Source organism: Papio anubis, chromosome 18 (assembly GCF_008728515.1).
Source record: "Papio anubis isolate 15944 chromosome 18, Panubis1.0, whole genome shotgun sequence".
In the NCBI taxonomy this organism is placed as follows: Eukaryota; Metazoa; Chordata; class Mammalia; order Primates; family Cercopithecidae; genus Papio; species Papio anubis.
The window spans coordinates 58580666-58600098 of record NC_044993.1 but is presented as its reverse complement, the minus strand read 5'-3'; the positions used below and the strand labels follow the sequence as shown (position 1 = coordinate 58600098).

Here is a 19433-nt window from a genome sequence, read left to right as displayed (position 1 = left end):
TAAAGGCAGCTGAGACTGTACATAGCCCGCCGGCTATGTGCACAAATGCGGTCACGTGATTAATCATGGCAGGAAAGGGCCAATGTGGTAAGTTAAGCTGGGAAAGCAAAGGAGCTGCTCTTGGCCTAGCCCTAAAACACAGCGGCTGCAGATGGGCCCCGAAGCCTCCAGGCCCTGGATTCTGGGAGTTTTTCTCCTCGATCTCTCTCCTGCCTTCCCTTCCTTATTTTTCCAGGCAGCAGGGCTGGCCTGGACAGGAGCCGGGAAAGCGTCTAGAGGGGACAACGATGGGCATGGCTTCCTCCTTGCTCCTCCGCATGCCAGGAAGGCATCAGTGTACCTGGTCTACAGGACAAAGCAGGAAGCTGCTATTTGTTTCTGTTTTTATTCATCCACACATCCTCCTTTTTGTAGCTCCCAGAGAAAGATGAAGCAAAAGCCTCATTGGCATAAAAATCTCAGCCACAAGTGGAATCACCACAGCTGAGACCGGTGGAAATTTACGAGGAGCGCCGTGGGTGTTTCCTTGTTAGTGGGAAGATGACTAAAGGAATCACTTTCGTTCACATAAACTTGGGGTCTCCATGGTCTCTGAAAAAGACTCTCTTTCTGGAATGGGGATTCTAGCAGATAAGGTTGAAAAGTCCTGGCAAGAGAGCTTTAAATGGGGGGACCTGGTGCAAACCCTTCATTTCATAGATGACGAAACCCTAGCCCCAAGAAGTTAACTGACTCGGCCAAGGTCACACTAGAGCAGATCCCAAATAAGAACTGTACTTCTCCTTCTGATCTGCAACACTGTCACCCGGGGTCTAACTAAGATGGATTCAATGATCTTTTCGGGAGCCGAGCAAGACACCTGTGGGTTTCTTCTAGGCTGGGACCCACATGTCAGCCCCCCAAGCTCTGCGTTAGAGATGAGTTCATATGCACAGGTCCAAGCAGGACCAGGTTATGCGTTGCGTAGCTGGGGCCTTACCGCGCCACCAAAGCTAGTGCATCGCAACCTCCAAGACGCTTTCTGGAGGCTTGAGTCAAGCAACCAGCATGCAAGAGACAGACACGCACTGCACACGCATGCACAGGGACACACTGGTGCACCAGGGACAGGGCTGGGGGAAGAAACTTAGGGATGATGGCGGGGAGAGAAGAGGGAGGCATGCCACAGCTGTGCCATTGACTGTCCATGGAGCCAGGGAAGCTTTGGTGCCTGACAGTCCTAAGACACTCAGCCAGATGGGACAGACATCTCTGTCTAGGTTGTTCCAGTCAGGGTACCAGGAATGGATGCCTTGAAGGGTGCAGGGGTTCATTCTGAACTGGAGAAATCCATTTCAGGCTGAAGCGCAACTCTGGGGATTCCAATAGGAGTCCAGTGGGTGGTAAATGCACCCCGACACCCTGCCCTGGCATCAGACACCCACAGGATGGTATCTTGGTGCATTTACTTGTTTGAGTTGTGAAACTCCAGGGCCTACCCCATTTCTACCACCAGCTACGGGACTTGGTGGGTGCAACAGGATCATGCAGATCTAAATTCACTCCGTGCCTCCCCTACACACCAGGAAAACACTCTCAGTTACTCACGTAGGCAAAAGATGGGCCTTGCTGTGGTTGAACAACACAGTATAAAACAAATGTCAGTGTTATTTCCATCACATGGACATCAGGGGCTGGAGAATATATGACTTTGATCCCCCCAAACAGCCTAGAGTCCCCAAGACAGACAGGTCAGCTCCTTTTCCTTGATACTCTTTCTTTTCTCTCTGTTTAGCTGCAGGGATGCGATCACAGCTCACTGCAGTCTCAACCTCCTGGGCTCAGGCGATCCTCCTGCCTCAGCCTCCCAAGTAGCTAAGACTACAGGCATGCACACCATGCCTGGCTAATTCCATTTTTTTTTTTGTACAGACAGGGTCTCACTATGTCACCCAGACTGGTCCTGAACTCCTGAGCTCAGACCATCCTCCCGCCTTCGCCTCCCAAAGCACTGAGATTACAGTCATGAGCCCCCATGCTCAGCCATTCCCTCCTTTTTCTAATTTCTTAGAGATCCAGACATTTCAAAGGTTTTCATAATTACTGGGGTCACATTAGGCTCCTTAAAACAGTATCCAGTGAGACAATGCCTGAGATGTGTTTACACATGCAGCCAAAACAAGTAGCACATACTAGGCCCTTGATAAAGATGAGTTGTTAGAAAGTATTATGTCCTATTTTCACTCTTTAGGGAAAGGGAAGGCAGTGGAAACTGTATTTTAACTGCCACGCAGCCTTTGGAGCCGTTGTTCCCACTCACTATGGCTAGAAACCAACTTGCCAGAGACAACTCTACGATGCCGAATCTTGAGTTTCCTGCATTTGTTCGGAGAAGGAAAGTTCTCTAAAGCCACAACCAGCACCCATTCCAGATCTCCAAGGGCCTCTGGACAAGCCGGCCATGGTGGCTGCCCCAGAGTCCCCTCTGAGGGCCTAAAGCGACATCCGGAATGGCGAACACTGGAGAGACCCCCACACCGTGGTCAGATCTCCATCCTACCATCTTCCCGCCTGCGAACCTGCAGACGGAGGTGCTGGCCAGTCCTGGTGGCCCCACCGCATGCCCCCTCCTGTGGGACAGATGGGACGGGGCTGACACACGAGGAGGAAGAGAAGGATGGGCCCTAGAGGGGGTGACCCTAGAAACCTCTTCTTTTCCTCCCAAGCTCTTAGTCATACTGTGTCATCATTAGTCATACTGTGTCATCATTAGTCATACTGTGTCATCATCTGTTTATTTCTGGGATTATTTGACAACTACGTGCTCTTCCACAAGTCCAGAAACTCACAGAAGAGAATAACAGCATCTCTCAGACTTATCCCCAGGCCCCCACCCCAAGTGGTGCCTGGCACACAGTAGGTGCTCCATCCACAGTTACTGACTGGCATTGCACTGAAGTCCCTGGGCCGAGTGATACCAGCATCTCCATCCCAGGGATGGGGGACACGTGGAGGAATCAGGGAACCCAAAAGGTACCTCAACCCCTAGGACTTTCCAGAGATTCACTGAAAGGAGTGATTCTCAATCTAGGGCAACTGTCCCACCCTAGGGGACATCTGATAAGTCTACAGATATTTTTGGTTGTCACAACTGGAGGGAAGGGGGCTATCTGCATCTAGTGGGTTGAGGCCAGGGATGTCATGAAATATTGTACAAGGCACGGGGAAGTCCCTCCAAGAAAGAGTTATCTGGTCCAAAATGACATCAGTGCCACCACTGAGAAGCCCCGACGTGAAGGAAGATCTCACTGCGGAAGGAAAGGGCTTATTCTCATTTCGCAAAACGGGCCCCCTTCTGGAGAGATGCTTCCAGCTGAACCAAGAAATCACCCATACTCAACAGGCCTGCTCGCCAAAAAGATGGTCCCTCTTTGAGTCTTCAGGAGAGGGGGAGTCAGACAGGCCCTGAGTTCTTGCAGCGATGTTCTGTTTGTATCTCGGTTGCGCTGCAAGCTGGAGACCGGTTGGCTAAATCATGGCCTCTGATTGGGAACTGCCACTCACCGTGATGCTTGTGTCTTTCTTGCCCTTGTGGGAGGAGGCCACCACGGCCAGGTACTGAATGACCTTCTTGGTGTTTTCGGTTTTCCCGGCTCCAGACTCGCCTCTGAAAGACACAGGAACAGTGGCCCAGTGGACATCATCTACGCACACGTTCCATGGTGACCTTTTCGCAGCTCCATGAGCCAGGCAGGGCGATAATGATCATCACCACCATTTCCCAGAGGGTGAAACGGAGGCTCCCAGAGGCGAAGTAACTTGCCCAAGGTCACATCTCTGGTAGTGAGCTGAACTGGGTCCCCAACCTAGGTCCAATGCCCAATCTATTCCTTCCAAGAGGACGTACCAAAGAGTTCAGATACAAAGAGTGAAAAGGTGGGCTGGGCGTGGTGGCTCATGCCTGTGATCCCAGCACTTCGGGAGGCTGGGGTGGGAGGATCATTTGAGCCCAGGAGTCTGAGACCAGCCTCAGCAACACAGAGAGACAATGCCTCTACAAAAAATTTTAAAAATTAGCCAGGCATGGTGGCACATGCCTGTAGTCCCAGCTATTGGGGAAGTTGAGGCAGGAGGATCACTCGAGTCCAGGAGTTCAAGACCAGTGTGAGCAATACAGCAAAACCCTGACTCTATAAAAAATAAGAAAAATTAACCAGGCATGGTGGTGCATGCCTGTAGTCCCAGCTACTCAGGAGGCTGAGGTGGGAGGATGGCCTGAGCCCAGGAGTTTGAGGCTGCAGTGAGCCATGATCACACCACAATGCACTCCAGCCTGGGTGACAGAGCAAGACCTCATCTTTTAAAAAATAGGGTGAAAAAGAAAACCTTAGTTTTCCTACAAGGGTCCAAACAGGTTTATTTGGAACTGTCTACTTTTAAGACATCATTAGCATTGCTAGAAATGGAAAGACCAGGCACAAGGCAGCCTTCAAGAAAGGTCTTAAGTGCCTCTGGAGTACCAGGACCTAAAGTTTAAGAAGCTCCCTTATGGAAAGAAAAATTTACCAAAACACTGGTTATCCCATTGATCACCGAGCAGAGGCAAGCCCCTTTATCTTCTGAGGAATCCCACCCCATGTATCCGGAGGCTAGCTGATGATCTCAGCCAAGTATCTAAGGATAAACCCAGTTGAAGTAATTCACACTAAAGTGTAAATGACTGATGGGTTTAGATCAGTATGACATGGTTTGTCTTATCAAAAAAGTGTGTACTCCTGGAATATGAAGGTAGATTTTTTTTTTTTTTTTTTTTTTTTTACCAGGATGGTCTTCATGAACTAGCTACCCGTTTTGGCCATCAGAAATAATCACAATGGAATGGCTCCATCTAGATACTGCCTCTATGTCCCACCACTCCTAGTGAAAGATAAGGACAGTGCCTCGACCAAAACTTCAGTTGTTTATTGTCTTCTCCTATTTTTTCAGTTTACTTTTGTTTTTTGTGTTTTCTTTCTTTGCCTCATCTCTCTCATTTTCTGAGCTCACTTAATACTCTAAAATATAAGAGAGATTTTTTTTTTAAGTTGGGAAAAGAATTTGTTCACCCCAAGGTCGGCCCAAGGTTCTCTGTGCTGAACCAGTGCCACCACAGCTAGTACAGTCTCTGCTCTTCTTCCTAATTAGGAAGTAAAGAAATTAATTTTCTCTGCCAAGGGCCCATTAATAACTCGGCTCATGGCTTAAAAAAGAAATAGAAGGAAAGAAAAAAGAAAGGGGGAAAGGAAAAAAAAGAAGTGGCCCAGATTGCTGGGCCTAATCCTACAGGTCCCACTGTCCAGAAATCAAGTCTCTGATGGCCAAGAATGATGGAACATCTTGCAGTGACTTTGTGCGGTCCCTTCCCTTCCTAGAGGCCTTCCTTCCCAGTGGCCACATTGTTTCACATGGCCTCGGAGGCAGTATATGAAATGGGAACCATGAAAGTATTACCCTATATCCCCAGAAGGGGAAACTAAGACCAGAATGTATGTATGTGTATATGTATGTGTGTGTGTGTGTGTGTGTGTGTGTGTGTAAAAGAGGAGAACTGGCCAGGTGCAGCAGAGAATTGGCCACATTTATAATCGTAGCTACTCAGGAGGCTGAGTTGGGAGGATCACTTGAGGCCAGGAGTTTGAGAGAAGCCTGGGCAACATAGCAAGATCCCATCTCTTAAGAGAGAGAAGAATTGGCATTTGTCATTGGGGGGATATAGAGGGAAGGGTCCCTTGCTAATTGCTCTACGTGAATTATTTCCTCTATCCTCTTCCTGCCTCCATGTTGTTATAGAAGGAGGAGTCTTGCACAGAGTGGGTAAGCAATTTTCCCTAGGTCACACAGCAAAGAAGGGATACAGTCAGAATGGAAAGTCAGGTCTCTGATTCTAATGCAATCGGAATTTCTTTTCCTACATTTCAGCAAGTTGTTCCATGACACAGGCCCAACCCTCTAGGGACTTGCTTTCCAAGGCCAGAAGAAAGGACGGGGAAGGGGAATTGATATTTGTTGAAGTCCTACACAGTACTAGGCTTTGGGCTCACAAAATCTCTACATTTACTCTACCCAGAAATCTAATGAGAGTTATTAATTATCCTCATCACCCACCTGGGGAAAATGAGGCAAAGAGAGGTTGAAGTAAATTGCTCCAGCCCACAATTGCTCTTGCTTTCACACAGATAGGAAATGGAGGAGAAGCAGGATTTGAACTTAGGTCCCCTTGACACCAGGGCCCATGTTCTGCCTCCTACACTTTTATTTTAACAAATCAGCAAAGAGAAAAGACAGAGTGAAGTCCCAGCACCACTCCATCGGAGTTCTGCCATATATTCCAGCAGTCTTTACTTGCCCTAACCAATGAATCAAGCCACTCAGTCATTCACACCTAAGTATGAATTACTTCAATCAGGCTAATATTAGTCAGAACTTTGCTAGACTTCATTCTAAAGTGAAGGGGATGGATTCTGATTCAAGCAAGAGAAAGCAGAGAAACTTTTGGGTGTAGGAAACCACTTGCGTAGGCGATCATGAACCTATTCAGATCCAAGACAAGAATCAGGACGGCAGTGTGCACAAACAACACGTGTGCAACACACTCTTCATGCCGACACACCAGTGTTCCTAGACTGCTGGTGCTCCCTTCTCTTTCCCACAATTCCTTCCTTTCCACTCTGGCCTTGAACCTCCCCCCTCACCTCCTCCCTTTTACAACAAAGACATCACTGGGTGTGGTGGCTCACGGTTGTCATCCCAGCACTTTGGAAGGCTGAGACAGGTGGATCACTTGAGGTCAGGAGTTCAAGACCAGCCTGGCCAACATGGTGAAACCCTGTCACTACTAAAAATACAAAAATTAGCGGGGTGTGATGGTGTGTGCCTGTAATCCCAGCTACTTGGTGGGGCAGGCGGGGGCTGAGGCAGAAGAATCGCTTGAACCCAGGAGGCGGAGATTACAGTGAGCTGAGATTGTGCTACTGCACTCCAGCCTGGGCAATAGAATGAGACTCCATCTCAAAAAACAAACAAACAAACAAAAAACCAAAGACATCAACATGCCCCGTCCATGGGTACGGTCTTCCACTTTGCCCGGGATAGGGAGTGGGATGTAAACTCTGGGATTCTACCCCTTCCCATGTAGCTGCTGGGCTCCACTGTTTCCAAGTTCTGTTGAGAAAAACAAATTGCCCTGGGAGGTTCTGCCAAATAAAACATTCCAAGCTCCAGGCTCGTGGGCGTCTGAAGGTTGATATGCTCCGAGTTGGTCCAGAAACATTCATAACTTGGCTTTTCTGACCCCCACCTCTAGGGGTGAAGATGCTTTCCTGGTCTGAGCACCCTAAACTCCTTTCTTGTGTCTTCCTCTCCATCTTCCCAGAGAAGGACCGGGCTCATGACCAAATATGGCCTCCTGGCCTTGTAATTACCCCCATGCCAATTCCTTTTAATCAGTCCAGCCCCAGCGGCTGGGAGGAACCACCCAATGGCCACTTAACCCCTCATCCAGGCTGGCTTCATCAATGGGACCTGTACAGTCTTACAGGGACCACCCTGTGCTTGATTTAATACTCTAATGTTGTCATCTGGAAATTCTTCATAATTCTTTATAAAGGTTCTGCATTTTATTTTCTTTTCTTTTGAGACTGAGTCTTGCTCTATTGCCCGGCTGGAGTACAGTGCATGATGTTGGCTCACTGCAACCTCTACCTCTCGGGTTCAAGTGATTCTCCTGCCTCAGCCTCCCAAGTAGCTGGAACTACAGGTGCCTGCCACTATGCCTGGGTAATTCTTATATTTTTGGTAGAGATAGGATTTCACCATATTGGTGAGGCTGGCCTCGAACGCCTGACCTCACGTGATCTGCCTGCCTCAGCCTCCCAAAGTGCTGGGATTCCAGGTGTGAACCACTGCGCTCAGCCAGCATTTTCATTTTGCAAAATTTTACAAATTCTGTACCTCGTCCTGGCTCCCAGGGTTGAATATTGCCAAGTCCATTGCAGCCTGTGGCTTGCCATTGGTAGGAAAGCCAAATTGTCTCTGATGAACCGCACAGCTATTCAGTCCCTGGTCTTTATGTGACTGGCAAGGCATTCTGGCATTTTGTACTGTACAACTCCTACACGTCCTGCAAAACCCCAGGCAGAAGCAATGCCTCTCTCCCCTACAGCATCAATTGGCAGAATAGCATAATGGGCTCCAGGGCCACATTGCTCAAGTTCAAATCCCTGCTCTGCCAGTTACCTGTGTGTGACCTTAGGCAAGTCATTTAGCCTCTCCATACCTCAGTTTCTTTACCCCATTATAAAATGGGTATAATAAAAACACGTACCTTGTATGATTTTTTTTTTTTTTTTTTTTTTTTGAGACAAGGTCTCACTCTGTGGCCCAGGCTGGAGTGCGGTGATGCAATCATAGCTCACCGCAACTGAGAATTCCTAGGCTCAAGTGATACTCCTGCCCCAGCCTCCCAAGTAGCTGGGACTACAGGTACACACCACCACAGCTGGCTAATCTTTAAATTTTTTTGTAGAGACAGGGATCTCGCTATTTTGCCCAAGCTGGTCTCAAACTCCTGGTCTCAAGTGATCTCTAGCCTTAGCCTCTCAAAGTGCTGGGAATGCAGGCATCAGCCACCATACCTGACCTTTTATATGATTCTTATGAGGATTAAATGAGTGAATATTTATATAAAATGCTTAGAACAATGCCTGGTATATCAAAATGTTTGTTATTATTACTTTTGTTTTTTGAGACAGTTTTGCTTGTTGCTCAGGCTGGAGGCAATGGCACAATGTTGACTCACTGCAATCTCGAACTCCTGGGTTCATGTGGCCCTCCCACCTCAGCCTCCTGAGTAGCTGGGATGACAAGCATGTGCCACTACAGCTAGCTAATTTTGTGATTTTGTGGAGTCTCACTAAGTTGCCCAGGATAGTCTTGAACTCCAGGCCTCAGGCAATCCTCCTGCCTTGGCCTCCTAAAATGTTGGGATTACAGGTGTGAGCCACTGTGCCCACCTATTATTACTTTTATAACCACTGCTTCCGTAGTGCTTACCTATTGTTTGTATAATGATTTTCAATGTTCATCCTATCATTAAGATATAAATAATATTCACAATTTCCCACTGTTTAAGCTAGGAGTTAGCAAACTCTTTCTGTAAAAGCTCAGCTCTCCACTGCAGCACAAAAGCAAATATGTAAACAAGTGGGTGCGGCTGTGTTTCAATAAAACTTTATCTAGAATAAATAGGCAAGGGCCTGATTTGACTCACTGGTCCAAGTTTGTCCTTCCCTGGCTTGAGTCCCTTAGCACATTCTCATCCATTGTATTTATTTATTTTATTATTGGATATATTTGTTGAGGTGGGATCTCACTGTGTCACTCAGGCTGAAGTGTAGTGGTGCAATCTTGGTTCACTGCCAAATTTCTACCTCCCAGGCTCGGTGAGCCGAGATCCTCCTGCCTCACCCTCCTAAGTAGCTGGGACTACAGGCACATGCTATTATGCTCAGCTAAGTTTTGTGTTTTTTGTAGAGATGGGGTTTTGCCATGTTGGCCAGGCTGGTCTTGAACTCCTGAGCTCAAGCGATCAGCCTGCCTTGGCCTCCCAAAGTGCTAGGATTACAGGCATGAGCCACCGTGCCTGGCCTGTCATTCATTTTAGACGAAAGTTTAAACTCCTCCCCAGGGCCTGGAAGCACCCCCCCTACCTCTCTCTAATTTTATGTGCCAACACCCTCCTCCTCTTAATTTAGCCCCTTGATCACACAGCTCTTTCTCCAACCAGGCCCATGGCCTCTAATTAAACTGAGTACACTGGATGGATTACATGCTAGACAAAATACAACTCAGGCCTAAAAATTACATTTATTCAGCTTTCAGTTTTCCTTTCTTTCTTTTCTTCCTTCCCTTCCTTTCCTTCCTTCATTCCTTCCTCTCTCTCTCTCTCTGGGTCTTGCTGTTGCCCAGACTGAGGTGCAGTGGTACGATCACAGCTCACTTAGCCTCTAACTCCCAAGCTCAAGTGATCCTCCCTCCCCAACCTCCTGAGTAGCTGGGACTACAGGTGTGCACCATCCCACCTAGCTAATTTTTGAATTTGTTGTAGTGATGGAGTCTCACTGTGTTCCTCAGTTTGGTCTCAAACTTCTGGCCTTAAGCAACCCTCCTGCCTCGGCCTCTCAAGACCCTGAGTTTCCAGGCATAAGCCACCACACCCAGCCAATTTCCAGTTTCTTAACTGCATAACCAAACAGTTGGTTCCAACCCGGCTTCTCCTGACCACCAACTATCCCTGAAAGCTCAGCCCTACTGTCAACTTGTAGGTCCTTCTTGTCACTTTGGCTGAATTTCGCAACAGGCAAAATAAAATCTAATACAGAGACTGAAGATGTTGGTGGTTCTGGGGTGACCGGATGCATTTGCAAATACTAGTTGCATCGTTTTGAGATTTCCTCCCTAACAATGGCTAACACCTACTTCTCCAGCATTGGTTGTGTGTGGGCAGTGTGCTAAGTCCTTGCTAATGCTGCATTCCAGGAGATGAAGATACACAACAGCCAAGTCAACAAACAAATAATCAAGATAGTTTGTGGTGGAGATACCATTGCTATATCAGCGTGATATGACTGAGAAGATTGAGGGGAAGGGAGGAGAGGGGAGGCTGTGTATGGGGAAGCCAGAGAGTTGCTGAGCCTTGAAAGTTACAAGAGAGCCCTGTGGGAAGGATGGAGGGAAGGGTGGGCCAGGCAGGGCAAACGGTATGGACAGAGGTCCAAGGGAGGGAAATGCTGGGCCCAAGTATGAGGCAGAATGCTCTCCAGTGTGCCTGGAGAGCCACAACGGAGGGGGACAGCAGGAAGTGACGAGGGAAGAGCAGATCCACACTCAATCTTCCAAGTCACGGTAAGGAATCTGAGTTTTATTCTCATGGGTGCAGGAAACCATTTCAGGAGGGGAACGGGGCTTTAGAACCAGTGTGGGGAGAATCAAAACTGCAGGATGGGCTGGGTGCAGTGGCTCATGCCTGTAATCCCAGCACTTTGGGAGGCTGACCGAGGTGGGTGGATCATCTGAAATCAGGAGTTTGAGACAAGGCTGGCCAACATGGAGAAACCCCATCTCTATTAACAATACAAAAATTAGCCGGGCATGATGGCATACTACTCGGGAAGCTGAGGCAGGAGAATTGCTTGAACCCAGGAGGTGGGGGTTGCACAGTGAGCCGAGATTGCACCACTGCACTCCAGCCTGGACAAAAGAGTGAGACTCTGTCTCAACAAGAAAAAATAACAACAACAAACTGCAGGATGGGCCAGGTGCAGTGGCTCATGCCTGTAATCCCAGCACTTGGGAGGCTGAGGCTCCCTGGGTCCCCTGAGGTCAGGAGTTCGAGACCAGCCTGACCAACATGGCGAAACCCTGTCTCTACTAAAAATACAAAATTAGCCGGGCATGGTGGTACATGCCTGTAATCCCAGCTACCTGGGAGGCTGAGGCAGGAGAATCACTTGAACCCGGGAGGTGGAGGTTGCGGTGAGCAAAGATCATGCCATTGCACTCCAGCCTGGGCAACAAGAGCAAAACTCCATCTTAAATAAATAAATAAATAAATAAACTGCAGGATGGATACTGGATTGCAGGAAGGATTTTTTAAAAATAGTGAGCACTTTCACTGCAATAGCAATTGATCATTACAAAGTGCTCGCCATGGGGTAGTGGCCTGTTTCTCTGTTCTTCACATGTAGTGACTCATTTAATCCTTCCAACACAATGGGGTGCTTACTGTTCCCATTTTGCAGATGGGGAAACTGAGGCTCAGAGAAGTAAACTGACCTGTTTCCCGGAGCATACAACTAGACAATGATGGGGCCAGAATTCAAATCCAAAGGGTTAGGTTCTGGAATCCACACTTTATGACAGCATGCTAATGAATATTTATTCAATGAATAATGGATGAATATTCCTATTGAAGGAAGGAAGGAAGCAAGCAATGGGAGCAGGGAGCTTAAGAGACTGCTGCAGAGGCCTTGGTGAGAGGTGATGGGATCGTGAACTACGAAGAGGTGGTGGAGTCAGAGGAATGGACATAGATGAGAAATATTTCAGCATCACACTGGCCAAGTTAGGAACCACTGTCTAAATTAACTAAAATCTTAAAAATTCAGTTCTGTAATACACTTGCCACTTTTTAAGAGCTCAATTAAGTGAATTTTTAAGTGAATATTTTAAGTGAACTCATCACAAAGTTATGTTAGACAGCACTGCTGATGGCATGGGTGCTGGATATGAGAGCAGGGCGGCCTCTTCTTCATCTTCACAGCCTCTCCATAAGCTCAGCTCAGAGAGGTTAAGTGACCCATGCATAGCCATACATGGGTGGGAAGCCATCTGAAAGTCCTACTCTTTCCTGCACCTCTCTGTTACCACACTTAATTCATTCACTCAACAGAGGGCAGTTGAGCAACACTATTTTGGTTCCTGGGGAGGTGACATGTGGCTTACGCATGGGTTTGGCTCCTAGGGGATCAAATGCTTTTGTGGTCAGCTGAAAAACAGCCCCCACAAGAATGTCCATAGCCTGTCCTCAGAATCTGTGAATATGTTTGCTTGAGATGAGGAGACTGTCTTGGATAATCTAGGTGGGGCTAATATAGCCACAAGGGTCCTGGGCCTTATAAGAGGGAGGTAGGGGGACCAGAAAAAGAGATTTGAAGATACTGTGCTGCAGGATTTAAAGATGGAGGAAGGGACTATGAGCCAAGGAATGTAGGTGACCCCTAGAAGCCAGAAAACTAGGAAACCAGATCAGCGGGTTGTTTTAGCATTTATATCCACATATCTAGTTAGCATTATATCTCTAGATCCAGACTACTCATTGTTAAACATCAAATGTTTACTTCTGACCATGGAAGATGAGAATTCAGTCCCCATCTAATCCTCTTCCCTTTCCCCACAGAGCCAATTCCATCACAGGTAGTTATTCTGGTTAGATAAATACTCCAAACTTGCACAGCTGGGCTCCTTAGTCCAATGTGATTACTTCTCTTTCCACCCCAACTTTTGGTTTTTCCTGGAGTTTATAATTGCCTTTGTTTTATTGTTTCCGGGTTTTCTAGCTATATCAATTCCAAACTTATGAATTGTTTCAATCTTCTCTTGATACAGTTCATTGCCATCCTACCATCCATCACCATCTGCAATTCTTATTACTAGTTTTTAACTGACCTTCCAGATAAATAGGAAACATATGCATGTCCACGCATTCCTGCTCTTTTTAAAGACGCACACGGTTACATTATGCATATGCTGGTTTGCCCTTGTGTTTTCCCGTCATCGGTATATCTACAAAGAGCATTCTCTCTAAGCATAAATAGATCAGCCTCACTCTTTGCAGTGGCTACCTGGAAATGCTGTATTTTATTTAAATAACCCCTGTTAATTATAGCTTTAGTTGCTTCCAAATCTTAAAAAATATATATATGAATATAAATATATTAAATATAATACATATTAGATATTAAATATATATATACACAGTCTATCCTCATTATTTACATATTCCATATTTGCAAATTCACCCACCTGCTGAAAGTTATTTGTAACCCCAAAATCAATATTCATGGCACTTTTGTGGTCATTTGTGAACATGTGCAGAGCATGGAAAATTCGACTCCACCAATGCGCACGTTCCCAGCTCAGGTTGAACAGGGGAATGCTCTACCTTCTAGTTTCAACTCTCATACTGTAAACAACTGTCCTTTTTGTAGCGTATTTAGTGCCACCTCTTTTTGTATTTTTGTGGCTTTTTGTTAGTTATTTTGCAGTTTAAAATGTCCCTTCAGATATGCTCCCTTTGGCAGCACACATACTAAAACGTCCCCAGCATAGTGCTCAAGTGTTGGCTCATGTTTCCAAGCACAATAAGGTTGTGATATCCATTATGTAAGAAATACACATCAGATGAATTTCATCCAGGCATCAGCCACAGAGCTGCTGGCTGTGAGTTCAACGTCAGTGAATCAACAGTATATATTAATATGTTACTTGCGTATAAATACAATAGTGAAAATTCTCTGAATGATTCTAAAATTGAGTTACTATCTTCTGCCTATGTATCTAAGTCTTCAAAGAAACGGTTACACCAACCACCAAATATGGCTCTGATGTGTTTGTGGCTTGATAATTGTGAAATATTAAAGTGATAGTTTAACATCTTCCTTATTCATACAGATGGCTGTTATGCAACTAGATTAGATTCTGCATATAATATGTTTAGTTCAAGTCCTGGCACACAGTACATGTTCAATAAATGCTAGTTTTTTGGAAGGAGGAGAGGTATGGAACCAAATGATACCAGGTATCATTAAGAGCTTAAGTTTGCCTGCCTCCGCAGAAGAACACATATCACAAATGTTTAATGAGTATCTACACTGTGCCAGGCATAAAGAGAGGCACTTGGAACCATGAACAAATCAAAGATCTCATGGATCTTTTCTTTCATAGGTTGGATCTCAACTCTGGGAAAAAAAAACAAAACAAACAACAACAACAAAAAAAACAGAATATAAAGCAGTGCCACTTACGTGCATAGAATGGACTGGTCCTCCCGATCTGCAAACAGAAAGAAAAAAGAGCCATGAATTAAAATGAGCTCTGAGCTAAGGGTCTGGACTTGGCTCCTCCTAGGGCCATTCTAAAGTTCCTCCATGCCGGCCCCACTGGAAGTGACAACAGGTCAGCTGGGCTCATTGCCCAGGCCACAGGGGCCAAGACCAAAGCCAAAAGGGCAGCCCCAAAGTCCAAGAGGCAGCCCCAGAAAGATGCTGGAGCCTGACTGATCCAGGAGTCATTAGCATCCAGCCACATCAGTTCTGGCGGTGTTGCTGGAGGCCCACCCCACCCAGATTAGGATAGGAACCAAACACAGATGTTAGATCTATACAGATTGGAATTCCACTTAGCCACTTCTCTGCTCTGTGGCCTTGGGCAAGTATTCTTAAACTCCATGCCTCAGTTCCTTCATCTGTAATATAGTATTGTGCACATTTGTGGTTTTTTGTAAATCCAGCATCCATTTCCTCTTCTTCCAGAAGCATCCTGTGGTCCTTGAGGTTTCCCCCATCACCCCTGCCATCATGTACAGTCTTAGTGGGACTGCCTCGTAAGTACCTTCAACAAAGAGGTAAGAATGTGCTCCAGGCTGCATTGGTCGGACTCTCTGGCCTAAAGCTCCAAGCTCAGTCAAGGACAGGGAAGCACAGCAGGTGGACAGAGCCCTGAGGCAGACTTTCTTTCTGCCCCTGGACCCAAGCAGCCCCAGTTTCTGTCATTTACCTAGCCTGATTCCCAGTATTCCCGCTGCATCTGTGAGCTCCTCCATACTCCCCTACAAATCCTTTTCCTCTACTAGATGACAGAGTCAGCCTCCATTATTTACTACCAGAGAAACCCAAAAGATACAGAGGTCATCAAAGAACTAAACATGATTAAGCAGACATTACCCATTACCTTCTACTCTTAAAGAGGCCTCTGACGTGGAGCCAGGCTCTGAAGACCCATTTCCTTCCCAAAGAGAGATCTGAGAACAGTTACCAACACTTTCAATGGTCACCTAATGATGTAGAAATCCCAGCATCATATCTGCTGATAGACAATGCCACAGTGGCAAGCATTTCTTAAATCCACTCCCTGGCTTCAGTCCTACTAGTTCAGTGCTCAGCTCTCACAAGCTTCATTTCAAGTCTCCTAGGCTTGGTTTAACATTGTATCTCTAGTACTGGCAGATAGATAGTAGGTGCTGAATTATACTTGTTAGATAGGTGGATGGATGGATGGATGGATGGATGGATGGATGGATGGGAAGATGAGTAGATGGAAGGAAGGAAGAAAGGAAGGAAGGGTAGATGGGTGAATTGAAGGGTGGGTGGATGGATGGGTGGGTGGATGGATGAATAGACAGATGGATGGGAGGGTGGATGGGTAGGTGGATAGGCAGATGAGTAAGTGAGTAGATGGGTGGGTGGATGGGCAGATGGGTGGGAAGATGGATGGATGGATGGATGGATGGATGGATGGTTGGATGGATAGATGAGTAGATGGGTGGGAGGATGGAAGGACAGATGGATAGGTAAGTGAATGGAAGGAAAGAAGAAAGGAAAGAAGGAAGGAAGAAAGGATGGGTGGATGGAAGAATGGATGGATAGGTAAATGGACGGAAGGATAAATGGATGGGTGGTTGGGTGAATAGGTAGATGGGTGGTTGGGTGAATAGGTAGATAAGTGGCTGGATGGAAGGATGGATAGATGGATAGGTAGAGAGACAGGAAGACAAATAGATGAGTGGGTGGGTGGGTAGGTGGACGAATAGATGGATGGAAAGAAGGAAAGAAGGATGGATGGATAGATGGATAGATAGGTAGGAAGAAAGAAAGAAAGAAGAAAGGAGGCAAGGGTGGGTAGATGGGTAGGTGGGTGGGTGTATGGCTGGGTGGATGGAGGACGGAAGAATGAATGGGTGGATGACAGAGTGGATGGCTGGGTGAATGGGAGGGAGGACAGAGTGGATAGGTGGGTGAATCAGTGGGATGGATAGATGGATGGATGGATGGGACTAAAGAAGGCAAGGTGAAAGAGAGAACTCTTTCTTCCATCTATAATCTAAAGAGAGAACTGATTGGAGGTGGGCACGTTCCTCAGATCCTATGCCCAACTCCAATCAGTTCTCTCTCTCTTCCCATGGATTACAGATGGATGTTTGGGTGGCCTGGTTGAATGAAATCCTCAAGACAAAAGGCCTAAAGACTAGTCAACTCTGGAAGTTTCAATTCTGGTGTGTTTATATAATGGCACATTTAAAATTAGGCAGACTGGGCACAGTGATAATGCCTGTAATCCCAGCACTTTGGGAAGTCAAGGAGGGTGGATCACTTGAGGTCAGGAGTTCCAGACCAGCCTGGCTAACATGGTGAAACCCCATCTCCACTAAAAATACAAAAATTAGCTGGATGTGGTGGCACACGCTGGTAATCCCAGCTCCTCAGGAGGCTGAGGCAGGAAAATTGCTTGAACTCGGGAGGCAGAGGTTGCAGTGAGCCGAGATCGTGCCACTGCACAGCAGGCTGGGCAACAGAGCAAGACTCTGTCTCAAAAAAATACATGAATAAAATAGGCAGCCATTGAAAAGAAGCAGGCATGGCCGGGCGCGGTGGCTCAAGCTTGTAATCCCAGCACTTTGGGAGGCCGAGACGGGTGGATCACGAGGTCAGGAGATCGAGACCATCCTGGCTAACACGGTGAAACCCCGTCTCCACTAAAAAAAATACAAAAAACTAGCCGGGCGAAGTGGCGGCGCCTGTAGTCCCAGCTACTCGGGAGGCTGAGGCGGGAGAATGAACCTGGGAGGCGGAGCTTGCGGTGAGCTGAGATCCGGCCACGGCACTCCAGCCTGGGCGACAGAGCAAGACTCCGTCTCAAAAAAAAAAAAAAAAAAAAGAAAAGAAGCAGGCAGAGCTTTATGGATGGACACAGAAAAATCTCCAAAATATATTAAGCTAAACAAAGATGAGGTAGCATAGTGTTATACCTTTTGTGTTTTAAAAAGAGAGATATATAGGCAGGATGCAGTGGTTCATGCCTGTAATCTCAACACTTTGGGAGGCTGAGATGGGAGGATCACTTGAGGCCAGGAGTTCCAGACCAGCCTGGACAACATAGCAAGACCCAGTCTCTAAAAAAAATAAAAAATTATTTTTTTAAATTAGCTAAGTGTGATGGACATACCCCTTGTCCCAGCTCCTTGGGAGGCTGAGACAGTAGGATCCCTTGAGCCAAGGAGTTCAAGGTTGCAGTGAGCTGTGATTACACCACGGCACTCCAGCCTGGGCAGTGGAGTGAGACCCTATCTCTAAAAACGGGCCTGGGACGGGCACAGTGGCTCACGCCTGTAATCCCAGCACTTTGGGAGGCTGAAGCAGGCGGATCACTTGAGGTCAGGAGTTCAAGACCAACCTGGCCAACGTGGTGAAACTCTGTCTCTACTAAAAATACAAAAATTAGCCAGGCATGGTGGCAGGCACCTGTAATCCCAGCTACTCCGGAGGCTGAGACAGGAGAGTTGCTTAAACCCAAGAGGGGGAGGTTGCCGTGAGCCAAGATCACGCCACTACACTCCAGCCTGAGTGACAGAGCAAGACTCCAAAAACAAACAAACAAACAAACAAACAGAACCAACAAACGGGCCTGAGCCTGAAGGACTGAGAAAACGGACAGGAGGAAGACTTACTTTCACCCATTCTACTTCTATCCTGGTTATGTTTGTACTGTGAACACATATACTCTTTTCCTCATCCCATCAAAAATGGTCAATAGAAAAAGAGTCCGTACTGTTCTTCATGAAACCATCATGACCACAAAGCTTAAAAAAGACAGAAAAGAAAGAGCCACCCCATTACGATCCCACTAGCAGTTCCGATCTCCCGAGGGCTCACTGCACTGCGGGCATATGCTGAACTCCTGTGTTGAAGTGACCCACTGAATTCTCTCAGCAGCCCCTGGGGTGGGCACCGGCATTGCCTCCCTCTTACAAATAAGGAAAGTGAGGTTCAGAATCGAGGCAACTTGCACAAGGTCACTGGGGTGGGTTGAATTGTCACTCCCAGAAGAGATGTTCACTCGGAACCTCAGACTGTAATATTATTGACTGATCAGTTGATTGAGATGGGGTCTTACTTTGTCGCCCAGGCTGGTGTGCAGTGGCATGATCTCAGCTCACTGCAACCTCAACCTCCCAGGCTCAAGTGATCCTCCCTCTCAGGCCTCCCCTGGAGCTGGGACTACAGGCACATGCCAGCATGCCTGGCTAATTTTTGTATTTTTTTTTAGAGATGGGGTCTTGCTATGTTTCCCAGGCTGGTTTCACACTCCTGAGCTCAAGGGACCCGCCTGCCTTGGCCTCCCAAAGTGTTGGGATTACAGGCATGAGCCACTGCATCCCATCTGTGATGTTATTTAGAATAAGGGTCTTGCAGATGTAATTAAGCGAAGAATGTTGAGATGAGGTCATCCTGGCTTGGAGTGAGACCTAAATCAATGGTGTCCCTATTTATAAGAGAAAGGAGGCCAGGTGTGGTGGCTCATGCCTGTAATCCCAGCACTTTGGGAGGCTGAGGCGGGTGGATCACCCGAGGTCAGGAGTTCGAGATCAGCCTGGGCAACATGGTGAAACCCATCTCTACTAAAAATACAAAAAATTAGCCACTCATGGTGGCGGGCACCTGTAATCCCAGCTACTCAGGAGGCTGAGGCAGGAGAATCGCTTGAATCCGGGAGGCGGAGGTTGCAGTGGGCTGAGATTGTGCCACTGCACTCCAGCCTGGGCAACAGAACAAGACTCCAACTCAAAGAAAAAAAAAAAAAAA

General features: G+C 47.0%; 1 protein-coding gene across 6 annotated transcripts in view; it reads right to left on the bottom strand.

Moving 5' to 3' along the window:
- The window catches only part of MYH11 (myosin heavy chain 11), a 156167-nt gene that overhangs the window by 82208 nt on the left and 54526 nt on the right, over positions 1-19433 (bottom strand). For 3 of the 6 annotated variants that reach the window (XM_021931782.2, XM_017953215.3, XM_021931780.2), the window contains 3 exons: positions 14601-14628; positions 3544-3646; positions 1588-1608 (listed from right to left, as the gene is read on the bottom strand). In XM_021931782.2, coding sequence (XP_021787474.1) covers positions 1588-1608; positions 3544-3646; positions 14601-14628 — 152 coding nt within the window. The remainder of the gene's footprint in view (positions 1-1587; positions 1609-3543; positions 3647-14600; positions 14629-19433) is intronic. The other 3 variants (XM_021931783.2, XM_021931781.2, XM_021931784.2) reach the window with 1 other exon arrangement.